Source organism: Pleurodeles waltl, chromosome 5, assembly GCF_031143425.1.
Source record: "Pleurodeles waltl isolate 20211129_DDA chromosome 5, aPleWal1.hap1.20221129, whole genome shotgun sequence".
Lineage (NCBI taxonomy): Eukaryota > Metazoa > Chordata > Amphibia > Caudata > Salamandridae > Pleurodeles > Pleurodeles waltl.
Window position 1 is genome coordinate 23,820,834 of NC_090444.1, and position 17,218 is coordinate 23,838,051.

At 48.2% G+C, this 17,218-nt stretch overlaps 1 protein-coding gene across 1 annotated transcript in view; it reads left to right on the top strand.

The window, feature by feature from the left end:
- The window catches only part of LOC138295307 (zinc finger protein 271-like), a 100,724-nt gene that overhangs the window by 29,798 nt on the left and 53,708 nt on the right, over positions 1-17,218 (top strand). The window contains exons 2-4 of the mRNA XM_069233521.1: positions 1,103-1,223; positions 14,755-14,865; positions 15,412-15,513. Coding sequence (XP_069089622.1) covers positions 1,103-1,223; positions 14,755-14,865; positions 15,412-15,513 — 334 coding nt within the window. The remainder of the gene's footprint in view (positions 1-1,102; positions 1,224-14,754; positions 14,866-15,411; positions 15,514-17,218) is intronic.

Consider the following 17,218-nt stretch of genomic DNA (forward strand, 5'->3'; position numbering starts at 1 on the left):
GTGAGGCTAGATGCTGGGGTACATGTGAGGCTAGATGCTGGGGTACATGTGTCGCAGGGGCGTCTGATGAGGATAGATGCTGGGGTACATGTGTTGCAGGGGCGTCTGATGAGGATAGATGCTGGGGGTGAGTGTTTGCATTGTTCAGCACTCCGACCATCATCCTTTTGTGTTGCTAAAGTTGCCCTAAGTAGGAAGGGTATGCCCAGACGTGGGTCCCGTGCTCACTGTGCCACTGGATTCAAGCTAGCCTGGCTGATGAAGGGTGATACCCTGAAACCGGTCCTAGGATGTTTGTTTCCGGTCCAGGGAGGACCCGGCCTGGCAGTTCGGGCTGGATTTTTCCCATGAGGAAAAGGGTCAGGACTGATTTGTATATGGCTGGGTCCAAACTGGGGTGGCATGGTCAGCAAAAGAACAATGGATTAAACGCAGATCTGTGGGGGTGAGTGTTTGCATTGTTCAGCACTCCTTTTGTGTTGCTAGATGCTGGGGTACATGTGTTGCACGGGTGTTTGAGGCTAGATGCTGGGGTACATGTGTCGCAGGGGTGTTTGATGAGGCTAGATGCTGGGGTACATGTGTCGCAGGGATGTTTGATTTTTATTATTACTATTCTGATTGTATTCTTACTCTTGAGCTGTGTAGAAAGCTGTCATGTTGGGTGATCTGGTTTCACACCCTCATGGCCGGGTGAAGTCACTGTAGCCATGGCCCGCCTGCCGCCTGACCCTGAAGATGATGTGGTCACTACTGTATCCGGGCAGTTCATTGTAACCATTTTACTCCCTGCCCTACCCAGCTTTCCTGCCTCCGAGCTGGCCACAAGGTTCTGAGTTCTGCAGTGCGTGCACATGGAACAGTTGGTGTACATCTGCGCTCGGCTGGTGTCTGCTCGTAGCTTGGACTGTCACACTCCGTTAAAGTGCAGAACTCACACCTCTGATGCACTAGGCTAGACCCTTGTGTGTCTGCACTTTGCTTGACTCCCTGATAGTCTAGAGAATGTAAATATTGCTTGAGATAACCCGCCCGCTTGGATTGTGTTGACTATTTTGTGAATGGAGTGGACTTGGATGACAGGTCTGGTGTCTCGTTTCAGGTGACCTTCCATGATGTTGCTGTCTACTTCACGGAGGAGGAGTGGGGCCGGCTGGAGGAGTGGCAGAAGATGCTCTACAGAAACGTCATGGAGGAGATCCACTCCGCCCTGGTCTCATTAGGTAAACGCGGAAACCTTTACCCCTAGATAGTTTCTAAAACTCTAGACCGGCGTGTTCAGGTATGACGGCTCCATCTGATGACACTTCCAAGAGGGGGTAGCACTGCAGGTCCTGTCTCTTTGTATCTGAACATTGTTCTCATCAGTCTGCCCCATGCATACCCTTGGTTCAGGCTGTATTTTTGGTTTCATGAGTTTATTTATTCAGCTGCGTGAAATGAGTTGTGTATGTGGTTTGGTATTTCTGTAGTGCAAAGCTAGCTGGGGAGCAATGACGCTCTGTACATAATAACAAGACATAGAAATTATATTGGGGGGAGAGATTAGAGCTTGTGTGGAAATAAGTTATAAATCCATTGCCATGTTCCTACATCAGCAGAAGTTTCCATTGGTAGATTATTCTGGTTCCAAAGTGACCCATTATAGGTGGTAATCCTCGGTCTTTGATTTCTTTGGCACTCTTCTGCTGTTGAACTCTTAACATTGAAACACTTCTATCGACTGCCCAGCGCAGGTGCTCTGACCCCCATAGTGTATTGAAATTGCCGTAAAACCTGATTGGCCCATTTGACTTTCCTGTAAGGCCATATTACATGATGCAGAAGTAGACCAGCGGCATGGAGCCTTAAATGGCACTTGTGGACTGCAGCACTTATTGCTGCATCTGCGGCAATAAAAATCAAGATGTGTGATTCACAGCAGCCACGAGTCCTATACAAAAGTGTTACCACCATCAAGCCCACTCTGTATCTTTTAAATGCTCATATCTCTAAATGTTGGTGAAGAGATTTACACCAATAAGAGCAAACTGTTGAGTGTAGGTCTGCTTTCATGCTAAGTTTGGCAAAGGTTGCTTCAGGGGTTTGGGCTGTAGGCATGACCAACATTTCCTCTGGGCCTGAAATGGGAAAACTCTTGTTGTTTCAATCCCCTTTATATTTTTTCCCTTGGACAGATCTTCATGAAACTTGGGATGCCGAACGCTTGCTTACTGAGTTAGATCACCATATTTTGTGCAAACCCAGCCACGGGATCCAAATGGCCTTTTCAATGGAAACTTACCCTCAACGACAAGTACACAGCGGTGACCACAGCTGTGTAATATACACATATGTATGTGTTTTGTTAAGGTTTCAGAAACAAACATTATTAAACTTACCTGCGAGTAAAGGTTGTAAAATGTAGCAGGGATGAAACGATTGCTGATGCATGAGCTCTGCTGTAACAGGATTTGACATCTCTCCCTGGTTTCTGGAGTTTTACTGGCGCCTTTACAGCTTTTTCAGCAGTGGAGCCAGGTGAACGCCTGTGATGGAACGTGCGGAATCTGGTGCAGGGTCCAGTGTGGGACCCAGGACCAGACCTTGTGCCTTTTCCACGGCTGCCTCAGGAAGAGACCGTGGCCTTTACCTGCAGCTCATGCAGTCTTCTGCACAACGCCAGCTCATGCACTTGCTTTACCCTCAGACGCACAAGGTGATGGGAGGATGCTTGCAATTACTCTAACCATTCGCAGTCGCTCGGGCAGCATTCCAACCATCGCTCATTTGCCCATTGAGCCACCTCAGGTTGGACCCAACCATATGCAAATCAGTCTTGACTTGCTCTACTGGAAGCAGAATAGCCCAGACACCCAAACCAGGTCTTCTCTGAACCAGACACAAGCAACCAAAGACATGACTCGGGCTTTTCAGTCTCTTAAACAAGCCCACTTAGGGCTCAGACCTTGCAGCATATCAATAAGTTTTCTCCCACCTTGAAGTAAAAACAAGAAACCTATATGAAAACATAGCCAGAATTGATGTTCTACAATATTTATACAGAAAATGTTGTACAACAAACTTGCCTGGCATGTTACCCCCATTTGTACTTGTGTGTCAGTTTGTTTTTGCCTGTGTCACTGGGACCCTGCTAGCCAGGACCCCAGTGCTCATAGTTTGTGGCCTAAATGTGTTTCCCTGTGTGGTGCCAAACTCTATCACTGAGGCTCTGCTAACCAGAAACTCAGTGTAGAAAAGTACCCTCTTGCCTGGCATGTTACCCCCATATTTCACTGTATATATGTTGTTTTAGTTGCATGTGTGACTGGGACCCTGGCAGCCAGGGCCCCAGTGCTCATAAGTGTGCCCTGTATGTGTTCCCTGTGTGATGACTAACTGTCTCACTGAGCCTCTGCTAACCAGAACCTCAGTGGTTATGCTCTCTCTGCTTTCCAAATTCTCACTAACAGGCTTGTGACCAATTTCACCAATTCACATTGGCATACTGGAACACTGTAGGAAAGTACCATCTTGCCTGGCATGTTACCCCCATATTTCACTGTATATATGTTGTTTTAGTTGTATGTGTCACTGGGACCCTGCCAGCCAGGGCCCCAGTGCTCATAAGTGTGCCCTGTATGTGTTACCTATGTTATGACTGTCTCATTGAGGCTCTGCTATTCAGAACCTCAGTGCTTATGCTCTCTCATTTCTTTCCAAATTGTCACTAACAGGCTAGTGACCAATTTCACCAATTTACATTGGCATACTGGAACACCCTTATAATTCCCTAGTATATGGTACTGAGGTACCCAGGGTATTGGGGTTCCAGGAGATCCCTATGGGCTGCAGCATTTCTTTTGCCACCCACAGGGAGATCTGACAATTCTTACACAGGCCTGCCAGTGCAGCCTGAGTGAAATAACGTCCACGTTATTTCACACCCATTTACCACTGCACTTAAGTAACTTATAAGTCACCTATATGTCTAACCTTTACCTGGTAAAGGTTGGGTGCTAAGTTACTTAGTGTGTGGGCACCCTGGCACTAGCCAAGGTGCTCCTACATTGTTCAGGGCAAATTCCCCGGACTTTGTGAGTACGGGGACACCATTACACGCGTGCACTATACATATGTCACGACATATGTATAGCGTCACAATGGTAACTCCGAACATGGCCATGTAACATGTCTAAAATCATGGAATTGTCTCCCCAATTCCCTTCTGGCATTGGGGAGACAATTCCATGATCCCCGAGTCTCTAGCTCAGACCCGGGTACTGCCAAACTACCTTTCCTGTGGTTTCACTGCAGCTGCTGCTGCTGCCAACCCCTCAGACAGGTTTCTGCCCTCCTGGGGTCCAGCCAGGCCTGGCCCAGGAAGGCAGAACAAAGGACTTCCTCAGCGAGAGGGTGTTACACCCTCTCCCTTTGGAAAAAGGTGTCAGGGCTGGGGAGGAGTAGCCTCCCCCAGCCTCTGGAAATGCTTTGATGGGCACAGATGGTGCCCATCTCTGCATAAGCCAGTCTGCACTGGTTCAGGGATCCCTCAGCCCTGCTCTGGCGTGAAACTGGACAAAGGAAAAGGGAGTGACCACTCCCCAGACCTGCACCTCCCCTGGGAGGTGCTCAGAGCTCCTCCAGTGTGCTCCAGACCTCTGCCATCTTGGAAACAGAGGTGCTGCTGGCACACTGGACTGCTCTGAGTGGCAAGTGCCAGCAGGTGACGTCAGAGACTCCTTCTGATAGGCTCCTTCAGGTGTTGCTAGCCTATCCTCTCTCCTAGGTAGCCAAACCTCCTTTTCTGGCTATTTAGGGTCTCTGCTTTGGGGAATTCCTTAGATAACGAATGCAAGAGCTCATCAGAGTTCCTCTGCATCTCTCTCTTCACCTTCTGACAAGGAACCGACTGCTGACCGCGCTGGAAGCCTGCAAAACTGCAACAAAGTAGCAAAGACGACTACTGCAACCTTGTAACGCTGATCCTGCCACCTTCTCGACTGTTTTCCTGGTAGTCTGCCTCCTCTCTTCACTAGAAGTTCCGAAGAAATCTCCAGTGGGTCGACGGAATCTTCCCCCCTGCAACCGCAGGCACCAAAGAACTGCATCACTGGTCCTCTGGGTCTCCTCTCAGCACGACGAGCGAGGTCCCTTGAACTCAGCAACTCTCTCCAAGTGACTCCCACAATCCAGTGACTCTTCAGTCCAAGTTTGGTGGAGGTAAGTCCTTGCCTCCCCACGCTAGACTGCATTGCTAGGAACCGCGTGTTTTGCAGCTACTCCGGCTCCTGTGCACTCTTCCAGGATTTCCTTTGTGCACAGCCAAGCCTGGGTCCCCGGCACTCTAACCTGCATTGCACGACCTCCTGAGTTGTCCTCCGGCTTCGTGGGACCCTCTTGTGCAACTTCGGGTGAGCTCTGGTTCACTCCACTTCGTAGTGCCTGTTCCGGCACTTCTGCGGGTGCTGCTTGCTTCTGACTGGGCTCTTTGTCTTGCTGGGCGCCCCCTCTGTCCCCTCACGCAATTGGCGACATCCTGGTCCCTCCTGGGCCACAGCAGCATCCAAAAACCCTAACCGTGACCCTTGCAGGTAGGAAGGCTTGTTGGCGGTCTTTCTGCACGAAAACACCTCTGCACGACTCTTCACGACGTGGGACATCCATCCTCCAAAGGGGAAGTTTCTAGCCCTTGTAGTTCTTGCAGAATCCACAGCTTCTACCATCCGGTGGCAGCTTCTTTGCACCCACAACTGGCATTTCCTGGGCATCTGCCCACTCCCGACTTGATCGTGACTTTTGGACTTGGTCCCCTTGTTCCACAGGTACTCTCGTCTGGAAATCCATCGTTGTTGCATTGCTGGTGTTGGTCTTTCCTGCAGAATTCCCCTATCACGACTTCTGTGATCTTTGGGGAACTTAGGTGCACTTTGCACCCACTTTTCAGGGTCTTGGGGTGGGCTATTTTTCTAACCCTCACTGTTTCCTTACAGTCCCAGCGACCCTCTACAAGGTCACATAGGTTTGGGGTCCATTCGTGATTTGCATTCCACTTCTAGAGTATATGGTTTGTGTTGCCCCTATCCCTATGTGCCCCCATTGCATTCTATTGTGACTATACATTGTTTGCACTGTTTTCTATTGCTATTACTGCATATTTTGGTATTGTGTACATATATCTTGTGTATATTTGCTATCCTCATACTGAGGGTACTCACGGAGATACTTTGGCAAATTGTCATAAAAATAAAGTACCTTTATTTTTAGTATATCTGTGAATTGTGTTCTCTTATGATATTTTGCATATGACACTATGGTACTGTAGGAGCTTCACTCGTCTCCTAGTTCAGCCTAAGCTGCTCTGCTAAGCTACCTTTTCTATCAGCCTAAGCTGCTAGACACCCCTCTACACTAATAAGGGATACCTGGGCCTGGTGCAAGGTGTAAGTACCCCTTGGTACTCACTACAAGCCAGTCCAGCCTCCTACAAACACCCTTATATTTCCCTAGTATATGGTACTGAAGTACCCAGGGTATTGGGATTCCAGGAGATCCCTATGGGCTGCAGCATTTCTTTTGCCACCCATAGGGAGATCTTACTATTCTTACACAGGCCTGCCACTGCAGCCTGAGTGATATAACGTCCACGTTATTTCACAGCCATTTTACACTGCACTTAAGTAACTTATAAGTCACCTATATGTCTAACCTTCACCTGGTGAAGGTTGGGTGCAAAGTTACTTAGTGTGTGGGCACCCTGGCACTAGCCAAGGTGCCCCCACATTGTTCAGGGCAAATTCCCCGGACTTTGTGAGTGCGGGGCACCATTTCACACGTGCACTATACATAGGTCACTACCTATGTATAGCGTCACAATGGTAACTCTGAACATGGCCATGTTACATGTCTAAGATCATGGAATTATCCCCCCATACCAATTGGGGTACTGGGGTGCCAATCCCATGCATCCTCGGGGCTCCAGCACGGACCCTGGGTACTGCCAAACTAGCTCTCTGGGGTTTTCACTGCAGCTACCGCTGCTGCCAACCCAAAGACAGGCTTCTGCCCTCCTGGGGTCTGGGCAGCCCAGTCCCAGGAAGGCAGAACAAAGAATTTCCTCTGAGAGAGGGTGTTACACCCTCTCCCTTTGGAAATAGGTGTTAAGGGCTGGGGAGGAGTAGCCTCCACTAGCCTCTGGAAATGCTTTGAAGGGCACAGATGGTGCCCTCCTTTCATAAGCCAGTCTACACCAGTTCAGGGATCCCCAGCCCCTGCTCTGTCGCGAAACTGGACAAAGGAAAGAGGAGTTCTAGGAGGCTGGCCTGGCTTCTAGTGGGTACCTTGTGGTACTTACACCTTGTGCCAGGTCCAGTTATCCCTTATTAGTAGAACAGAGGTGTTCTAGCAGCTTAGCGTGATAGAGGTAGCTATAGCAGAGCAGCTTAGGTTGAACTAGGAGACATGCAAAGCTCCAACTATACCACTTATACCATACAGCACTATATCATAAGAAAACACAATACTCAGAGTTACTAAAAAATAAAGGTACTTTATTTTAGTGACAATATGCCAAAAGTATCTCAGAGGACATACTCCCTTAGGAGGTAAGTACCTCCTGGTCCTTCCTGGGCGCGGGCAGCACCCATTTTCTTCAACCGCGACCTTTGCAGCTAGCAAGGCTTGTTTGCAGTCTTTCTGCATGGAAACAACTCTGCATCGTCAAGCACGCCGTGGGACGTCTTCTGCGCAAAGGAGAAGTTCCTGGCATCTTCCGTTGTTGCAGAATCTTAAGCTTCTTCCACCCGGAGGCAGCCATTTTGCACCTTCATCCAGGGTTTGGTGGGCTCCTGCCCCCCGACCCCCCCTCCCCCGGACACTTTCGTGATTCTTGGACTTAGTCCCCTTCCTTTACAGGTCCTCAGGTCCAGGAATCCATCTTCAGTGCTTTGCAGTCAGCTGTTGTCTTTGCAGAATCTCCTATCACGACTTTAGTGTGTTTCTGGGGAAGTTGGGTAATTTTACTCCTACTTTCCAGAGTCTTGGGGTGGGGTATCTTGGACATCCTAGTGTTTTCCTACACTCCCAGTGACCTCCTACACTAGGCCTGGGGTCCCTGAGTGGTTCACATTCCCCTAGGCCTATTGCATCCTATTGTATTCTACAGTGTTTGCACTACTTTTCTAACTGTTTACTTACCTGATTTTGGTTTGTATGTATATTTTGTATATTTACTTACCTCCTAAGGGAGTATATCCTCTGAGATATTTTTGGCACATTGTTACTAAAATAAAGTACCTTTATTTTTAGTAATTCTGTGTATTGTGTTTGTTATGATATAGTGCTATATGATATAAGTGGTATAGTAGGAGCTTTGCATGTCTTCTAGTTCAGCCTAAGCTGCTCTGCTATAGCTACCTCTATCAGCCTAAGCTGCTAGAAACACCTCTAATCTACTAATAAGGGATAACTGGACCTGGCACACAGGGTAAGTACCATCAGGTGCCCACTATAAGCCAGGCCAGCCTCCTACAGTGCTTGACCCTTGAGGTCCTCGGGCATGTGGGGACACTGTTGGTCCTCTCCTCCTCTGGCTGTGGGGCTCGGTGCAGTGGTGTCTCTTGGCATTGGGTCCAGTGCTAGAGTTGGGGTGGGCTTTGTCTCTGGAGAGCCGGGGAACCACACTGGCACCGTTGGCCCACTTTGGTTCAGGCCGAGCAGCTGGGGTGCAGTGGCCTTGCCCGGTGTAGGGGTTTTTGGTGGTTCCAGTCCTCGCAGTTCTTTCTTGGGTGCCTGCAGATGCAGGGAAGCAGCTCCTCTGCTCCAAGGGAGTTCTTCTTGGCGATTTGCGAAGCACTGGTAGCTCTTCCTGGTTTCTTGGAGTCTGTACATCTGCAGGACAGGTCAGTTGATCCTCGAGGGTAGGGTGTAGCAGGCAGGTCGGCAGGGTTGGCGCCAAGTCAGTCTTGCTCCTCGGTTTTCGACCTCAGCAGGCTTCTTGTTGACTGTGTCCAGTGAAGATCTGCTATCAGGGGGTCCCCTGAATACTCCGTTTCGGGGGCATTAAGGGGAGTGGTGCAGTGGCATAGAGTGCGGAGCAGATTCGAGTGGCATAGAGAGGTGCAGAGTGGAGTAGTGTGGTGCAGAGCATAGTGCTGTAAAGGGCAGTGACGTAGAGTGGAGTTATGCAGAGTGCAGTGGAATAGAGTGTATTGGTGCAGAGAACAGCAGCAGAGAGTGCAATGTTGCAGAGTAGAGTGTCAGTGCAGTGATGTAGAGTGGCACAGAGAGCTGTGGCATAGAGTACAGTGGTACAGAGTAAAGGACAGTGGCATACAGTGCAGTTGTCTAGAGTGCAATGGAATAGTGTGTATTGGTGCAGAATGCAGTAGTACAGAGTAGAGCGGTGTAGAGAATAGTGGCGGCCAGTGCAGTGCTGCAGAGTAGTGTGTCAGAGTTCAGTTGTTTAGAGTACATTGGCATAGAGTGCATTGAAGTAGAGTGCAGTGGCGTAGAATAGATTGTTTCAGAGTAGAGTGCAGTGGCATAGAGAGGAGAGGTGTAGGGTAGAGTGCAGTGGCATAGAATGCAGTGGCGCAGAGTGCAGTGGCGTAAAGTTGATTGTTTCACAGCCGAGTGAAGTGGCGTAGAGTGCATAGGTGAAGAGTAGAGTGGAGTTGCGTAGAGTGGCATAGAGTGTGATGGCATAGAGTAAAGTGGTGTAGAGTGCAGTGGCATAGAGTAGATTAGAGTGACGTACAGTGTATTGATGAAGAGTGCAGTGGCATAGAGTTGAGTGTTACAGAATAAAGTTCACTAGCATAGAGTGCATTAGCTTAGAGTGCAGTGGCGTGCAGTGCAGTGTTGCAGAGTGGCATAGAGTGGAGTTGTGCGGACTAGATTAGTGCTGCCCAGACTGGAGTGGTATAGCGTACAGAGGGCAGTGGTGTAGAGAGGCGTAAAGTGTGTTGGCATTGAGTAGAGTGTTACAGAGTTGAGTAGAAGTGTAGTGTGAAGTAGCATAGAGTGTAGTGGCATAGAGTGGAGTAGTTCAGAGTGGAGAAGAGTGCAGTGTCCCACAGTGCAGTGGCATGGAGTGGGGTAAAGTGGAGTGATACAGAGTAGGGTACAGTGGTATGGAGTGGTGCACAGCAGAGTGGAGTGGAGTATGCATGGTGTGGTACCACACTGCCATTACAGACAACACATGTTTGATTGAAATGACCATTATTGCACAGACATACATCTTTTCAAATAAAACTATTCAGTGCACAGACGATGATGTGTGGAAATTGCATCACCTAATACAATGATTTGGTTTAATCATACAAGGGTATTTGTTTCCTGTACAGTTCAGAAAATGGGCTTCATTTGTACACCTAATTCTGGTATATTTTGAAGTTTATTTAAATGTTGTCATGTGATAGAAAAAACTTGTTCCTAGCCCCAGTATTTAGCAAGGTTGTCGCATAAATCCACTCACTCTGAAGTCAGAGAAAGAAAAGTAAACACTATGTTCCCACGGAAGACAGAGTCTGACATTTGACCTTGTTCTTTTGAATACACAGCAAATGCGATGAGATAAGAACAAGATTTACAGGCCTGTTTACAGAAAGGGAGCACACAGAAGCATACTGTAAATAAGGTTTTGGCAAGGGATAAGAGACTGACTTAAACTGCATAGCCTAAAACAAATAAAGCCAGCAAATTGCAAGCAACAAAATGTGAGTTACAAACCCCAAAGCCAATAGCAAGCAATGGACAGAATGCATTCCAAAGGAAGCTTTATGAATGTACTTAAAGTGACAGCTGTGGAATACTTTGTGGGGAAAGTCCAGTATTTTAGTCCAGTCTGTATCTTGCAGAGGTTTGGCCACATCAATTACTCAGCTAGTGTGACGAGAAGACCTGGTGTGGTTTCCATGTTGCAGAAATGGTCTGTACACCCATTCTGTCAGTTTGCCACCAGTCCCCATGGTGTAGAGCATCTGGCACACCTCTTGTAGGGTTAGTGCTAGGTGGCAGACATGAAATAGGGCATTTAATGATTGAGTAAGGTGGTTGTAAGTAAGGAGTTGACTGGCGTGAAGATTGTAGTCTGCCACAAGGGTTTGGAAATGTAGTAGCTCTCCGTCCAGAAACAAATCTGCCAATTTTAAGACACCTGCAGCGTGCCACTGATGGAGTTGCTCTGAGCATGGCCATCCTGTGCCAGTGGGAAGGCTTAGCAAATGTAGTGCAGGAGCACAGGGTTTCTTTGTGTCAGTGAGTTTACAGGTTCTAGCACGGCAAGAGAAAGCCGTGCATGATAAGCCCTGATGGTGATCCGTAGAATGCTCAGTAGGAAACAATGAGCAGTGCAGTAAGCCCTCTTTAAAAGTCTTTACTGATAAACCCCATCTCATGCAGGGAGGTGGGCAGTAAGCCAGCGAGCCACCCATTGGACCTGTGCAGCTGAATAATAGCATTCTAAGTCCAGAAGACCTAATCCACCCGCAGTCACGGGTAGCTTTAGAGTGGAAAGAGCTCCCGATGGCACCGCAGCGACCAAATCAGATGTGTAGCATGTCTGAAGAAGGAATGAAGGACGAGCAGGAGAAGGTTTGCGAAATAATACTATTATTGGGGTAGCACACCATCTTCACTAGTGCCACTTGGCCTTTACAGAAAGCAGAAGAGAAAACCAAAAAGCAAACTGGGCTTGGATGGACCGTGATGCTCTGCTGAGATTTCCATCCTGGAAATCAGTGAGAGAATGGTAAATATTAATCACTAGGTATCGAAAGGTAACTGGTTCCCAGTTCAATCTGAGGTCTAATTGTATATAAAAGGGGAAAACAGTGCCATATGCTAAAGAAACACTAATTACATTTTAAAATGTTTACATTCTGTTTGTGTAATTTGCATCTCAAATATTTTTAAGATTCTATGTGTACTTGACACCTAGGGATAACCCAGATCACTAGTTTGGCTTTTGCTCAATTTCAAAACCATTTTAAGACCTGGACAAAGCGGGCAATTGCCTTGCACAACCTTGCAAGGGGTGTGGGCCCAGCTCACACTTCCCTTCACGAACAGCAGACCATTGCACCAGAAGAGTTTGCCAAGGTGAGTGGGTGCTGCTTGTGCAACCACTTAACAGTGCCTCTTCTGTTTCTTTCCTGTCTGCAGAGACAACTCCCACATACCCAATACCGTCTGATAGTCTTGGTGGACCCATCTTGTCTGATTTTAGGAATTGTCCCACCCTCTTCTTCTCTTCCTTATCTATCCGGTTCTCAGCAACAGCCTCCCATTTGAACTCGGTTTCATCCTCCTCTTTTTTTATCTTTGATTAGTAGTCCGGGTTTCCAGATCTGAGTTAAATGTAGCGTCCCAGCCATACACTCTAGTGCTGTGAGACTATAGACAAGTTGTGGGTACCTCACATCCTGACATTAGGTGTGAGACTGTGACCCACACCATCTGCCCTGTCTCATAAAATTATATTTAGGATGAAAGTCCATGGACGGTTGGGGTGAGCCAGATGTTTTTGTTCAAATTGTTTAAACTAGCATAAGGTTAATTACCTTAATGTTTCCCAAACTGTTTGCCAGGTGTTTTAAATGTTCAGAAACATCAAAATGTTGTTGTTACTTTCTCTTTTAGAAAGATTGTGTAGATTTGGGTAGTGGTGATGACCTTGACACAGTGCTGAAAGGCATTCATTTACTACTGAACAAGGATGTAATGTGACATCTGAATGTAGCATACCTGGAGGCCATCACAAAAAGACCACAGTGAATAAATAGTGCTATGTTAAAAAAGAGTAAATAAATGCACTGCTAACGTAATGGTGTATGGCCTCTCTTGGGTGTGTCTGTAAAACTGACGTTTGTTCTTGAATTTTTGTCCTGAATTTTGACCCCTCATCCTGAATTTTTACAGTCCTGTCTAGAATTTGCCTCAATGTCAGGTGGTCACCCTAGTCGTGACCACTTCAGGCTGACCACCCTAGGGGTGTGTCCATCCTGGAAGGGCAACATGCCTCCTGCTTGGCTAATTTTCCCACCTGTGCAGGTGCCAGATGGGCCCTGAGACAGGGGGGTTGGCTTCCCCCTCTGAGGAGAGCTAGATCTGCATATCACAGGCAGTGGGTTTCTTTCAAGCTCCTGCCTTGGCATGCAGGTCATCCTGTGGGGAGGGGTGTGTAATATCCTGGCCCAGACAGGCTTTTTGTTCTGACCTCTTGAGAGCAGAGACTTTTACCCTAGGAGGCCAGAACCTCGTCTGTTTGTGGCATGCTGGTCAGAACTGGTCAGTGGGCACACCAGCAGTTGGTAGATTTTCAGGGGGCACCTTTAAGGTGCCCTCTGGGTGCATGTATTGATAAATCCATCACTGGAATCAGTGTGGGCTTATCAATACAAGATGTTTGATACCAAACATCGTTATGTTCAGGGAAGCCATCATGTAACTGGGGCACTGCCAGTGCCCAGTGCCCAGCACATGCATTTAAAATGGCTTCCCTGGTCACTTACTATGTCTAGGAATCGACAAAGACATAGTAGGGGCATATTTGCTCATTCAGATAGACTCTCACATGTAATGCACCCTGCCTTAGGGCTGAAGGCCTGCTGTAGGGGTGACTTACAGATATCACAACCAGTGTTTAGGGGACATGGCACACAACCATGTTGTGTTTTCAATTTTGGAAGCAGCTTGTCACGCAGCCTGCAATGGCATTCTGCATAAGTTTGTGGTGGGTCCCTTAGAGTGGCACAAGTTGTGCTGCAGCTCTGATGGACCCTCTTTAGTATCCTTGCATGCCATGAGTTCCAGGGGTACCATTTACTAGGGACCTACAGAGGTGCTAAAGGGCCTGATTACTTGGGGATCAAGTGACCAGGTGACTTGTTTCGGAGAAGGAACACTGGCACTGGGGACCTGGTTAGCAGGAACCCAGTGCATTTCAGTTGAAATTGAATCAAAAACCAGGCAGAAAGGGGGGGGGGGGGTACTGCAACAAGAACCCAGCTTCCTACAAGCATGCAGTTGATGTCTTGTGTCTTTGATTTGCTACTCTCCACCTGATTGTGAGCACAGAGAGCATTTCTTGATAAGCCCTTGTAAGGCTGAGGGAACCTTCTAGCTCAAGTGTATCCACTGAATGGGTGCGCCAGATGCTCTTGGACTTGGATTAGATGTGACCACACTCATGGACTGATGCTAAAAAGCCTCCTCTTCGCTGCTGAAAGACAAAAAATGAAAGTTAAGACAACAAACGGGTCTTTGCACCTACTGCTATTTCATGACTCCTGAGACTGGTGGCTGGGGCCACGCTAGGGAAGCCTCTTCCTTCCTTGTTTACTCATCAGTAGAGACACTGAGGCCTTTCTTTTAGGGGCAGTGCAGTCTGGAGTCATCTCAGGCACATTTGATCTCAGGCCAGGATCCCTATTCTCTTTTAATCTTGGACTTGAATTCTTGTACCTTCAGGTTTTAGGTCAAGATAAGTGTGCCACGGTGTTGGTGGCAATAAATGTGTGCGGCTTAGAGGACGAGTGCAGTCTGAGGTCCTGGGATACTTGATCAACATCAACCTCTGGCAAGACCCCTAAATGGATTGTCTCCTGCAACCCACTGAGGTTTTTCTTGCAGATTCCTATCGTTGAACTGTTTTTTCTGTTGGGTAACTTGTGCGTGCTGTTTTATTTTCTGCTTTGGTGATGTGAACTACACTAATTACAAAGGATCACTTAGTAACTTGTAATATGAAATCTGTTGTTTGAATTCCAGGCTATAGCATTACCAATCCGGAGACTCTGTTCAGAATTAAAAAGGAGGATCAGCCGTATGTCAAGAAACTGACCTCTTCCAAGGGAGAAGATCTGAAGAAGGCCCCCGCGGGTACGTCTGTGTTACCCATAATATAGGCCACCATTTCTAACCGCTCTGAGGAGAGAGATTGTGTTTGCCAAGTCTGAGAATAAGTCACTTACAAGACTGAAGTCTGCCAAAATCATTAAGGCCTAAATGTTCTTTCTTTAAAATAAATAAATAAAAACTACTAGAAAAATGTGTTTTCCTAAGGGCTCTGGAAATGTTTTGTGCAGCATCTCATAATCCAACTCAGGAGATTTTTGTAAGAGTGTGTGAAAGTTTGTAACATTTACTGGAGGTTCTAACGCCTCTGAGACTTCTCAGGTGAGAGCTGCGACTTGTCAGATGGAAATAAGAAATAAAGCTATTTCCTCTTCACAGTGACACCACTGGGGCCATTGCAGGGCGGCCTCGCCTATCTGATACCACCTAGGGTTACTTTCCCAAGTGTGCTGGGTATCTCTACGTGCTCCCACTACTGGCATTTCGTTTTTCATTAGATTGCTGGATAGAGGGCTTGAGATTCACATGCACTCGGATGTAAAAGAATAACCCCTCTCCCTCTCCCCGCAGCGGGCTGTTCTGTTCCCAGCCCAGACATCCTGCTGAGGATTAAACATGAGGAGGTGTTGTTCTGCAAGGACCTGCGCGTGTCTCAGAAGCCTCCCAGTGCGAGTGAGTATGGACAGCGGTGGAGTCATTCACAGGCGATGCGGCATGCTGAGGGGGCACTACTGACTGAGCAGCAGAGAGGTATAGCAGCAGGTGCAAGGAGAGCTGCTAATGGGGCACTAGTGACTGAGCAGCAGAGAGGTATAGCAGCAGGTACAAGGAGAGCCGCTGAGGGGGCGCTAGTGACTGAGCAGCAGAGAGGTATAGCTCAGGTGAAAGGAGAGCTACTGGGGGACCGAGGGATTCTGGGCAGCAGAGGGATAGCGCAGCAGGTGCAAGAAGAGCTGCTGATAGCGCTAGTGACTCTGGGCAGCAGAGGGATAACGCAGCAGGTGCAAGAAGAGCTGCTGAGAGTGCTAGTGACTGAGCAGCAGAGAGGCAAAGCACCCGGTGCAAGAAGAGCTGCTGAGAGCACTAGTGACTCTGGGCAGCAGAGGGATAACGCAGCAGGTGCAAGAAGAGCTGCTGAGAGTGCTAGTGACTGAGCAGCAGAGAGGTAAAGCACCCGGTGCAAGTTTAGCTGCTGAGGGCGCTAGTGACTCTGAGCAGCAGAGAGATAAAGCATCCTGTAGGAATCTGGTCTGGTGTGTGGTGGGTGCCTATGGTACTGACACCTTATATCAGGTCCAGTTATCCCTTATTAGTGAAATGTAGGCAGTGCCTAGAAGCCAGGCTGTCTAGAGGTAGTTGTGGATGAGCAGCCAAGCCTTATCTAGAAGACATGCAAAGTTCATGCAATACCACTCTAGCCACACAGTACTCACACACATGAAAGAAAACACTCAGTTTTACAAACATAAAGGGTCTATATTTGTGGAACACAATACCACAAAATACTAGAAGGGCAATCCTCCAAAAGAAGTTAAGTAATACACTAAATGGATACACTAGTAAACAGTAATAGGCATGGAAAAGGTTAGAAAGCAGTGCAAACAGCAATAACCAATAGTGACCCTAGGGGGAGCCCAAACCATATACAAACAAAATGGAATGCAAACACAGGACCCCCACCTAGGTAAGTAGAGTGTGTAGAAGGGAGTTGGGACTACTAGAATACCACAGAGGTAACCGCTGCTCAGGGGGTGCTAGTGACTCTGGGTAGCAGAGAGGTAGAGCACCCTGTGCAAGAAGAGCTGCTGAGGGAGCACTAGTGACTGAGCAGGAGAGAGGTATAGCAGCAGGTGAAAGGAGGGCTGCTGAGGGAGTGCTAATGACTCTGGGCAGCAGAGAGGTAACGCACCCGGTGCAAGGAGATCTGCTGAGGGAGCGCTAGTGACTGAGCAGCAGAGAGGTATAGCAGCAGGTGAAAGGAGAGCTGCTGAGGGGGCGCTAGTGACTGAGCAGTAGAGAGGTAAAGCACCCGGTGCAAGGAGAGCTGCTGAGGAAGCCCTAGTGATTGAGCAGCGAAGAGGTAACGCACCTGGTGCAAAGAGAGCTGCTGAAGGAGTGCTAGTGACTCTGAGCAGCAGAGAGGTACAGCACGTGGGGCAAGGAGAGCTGTTGAGGGAGCTCTAGTCACTCTGAGCAGCAGAGAGGTAACGCACCTGGTGCAAGGAGAGCTGCTGAGAGAGTGCTAGTGACGGAGACTGACCAGCAGAGAGATACAGCACCCAGTGCAAGGAGAGCTGCTGAGGGAGCGCTAGTAACTGAGCAGCCAAGAGGTAAAGCACCCGGTGCAAGGAGAGCTGCTGAGGGAGCTCTAGTCACT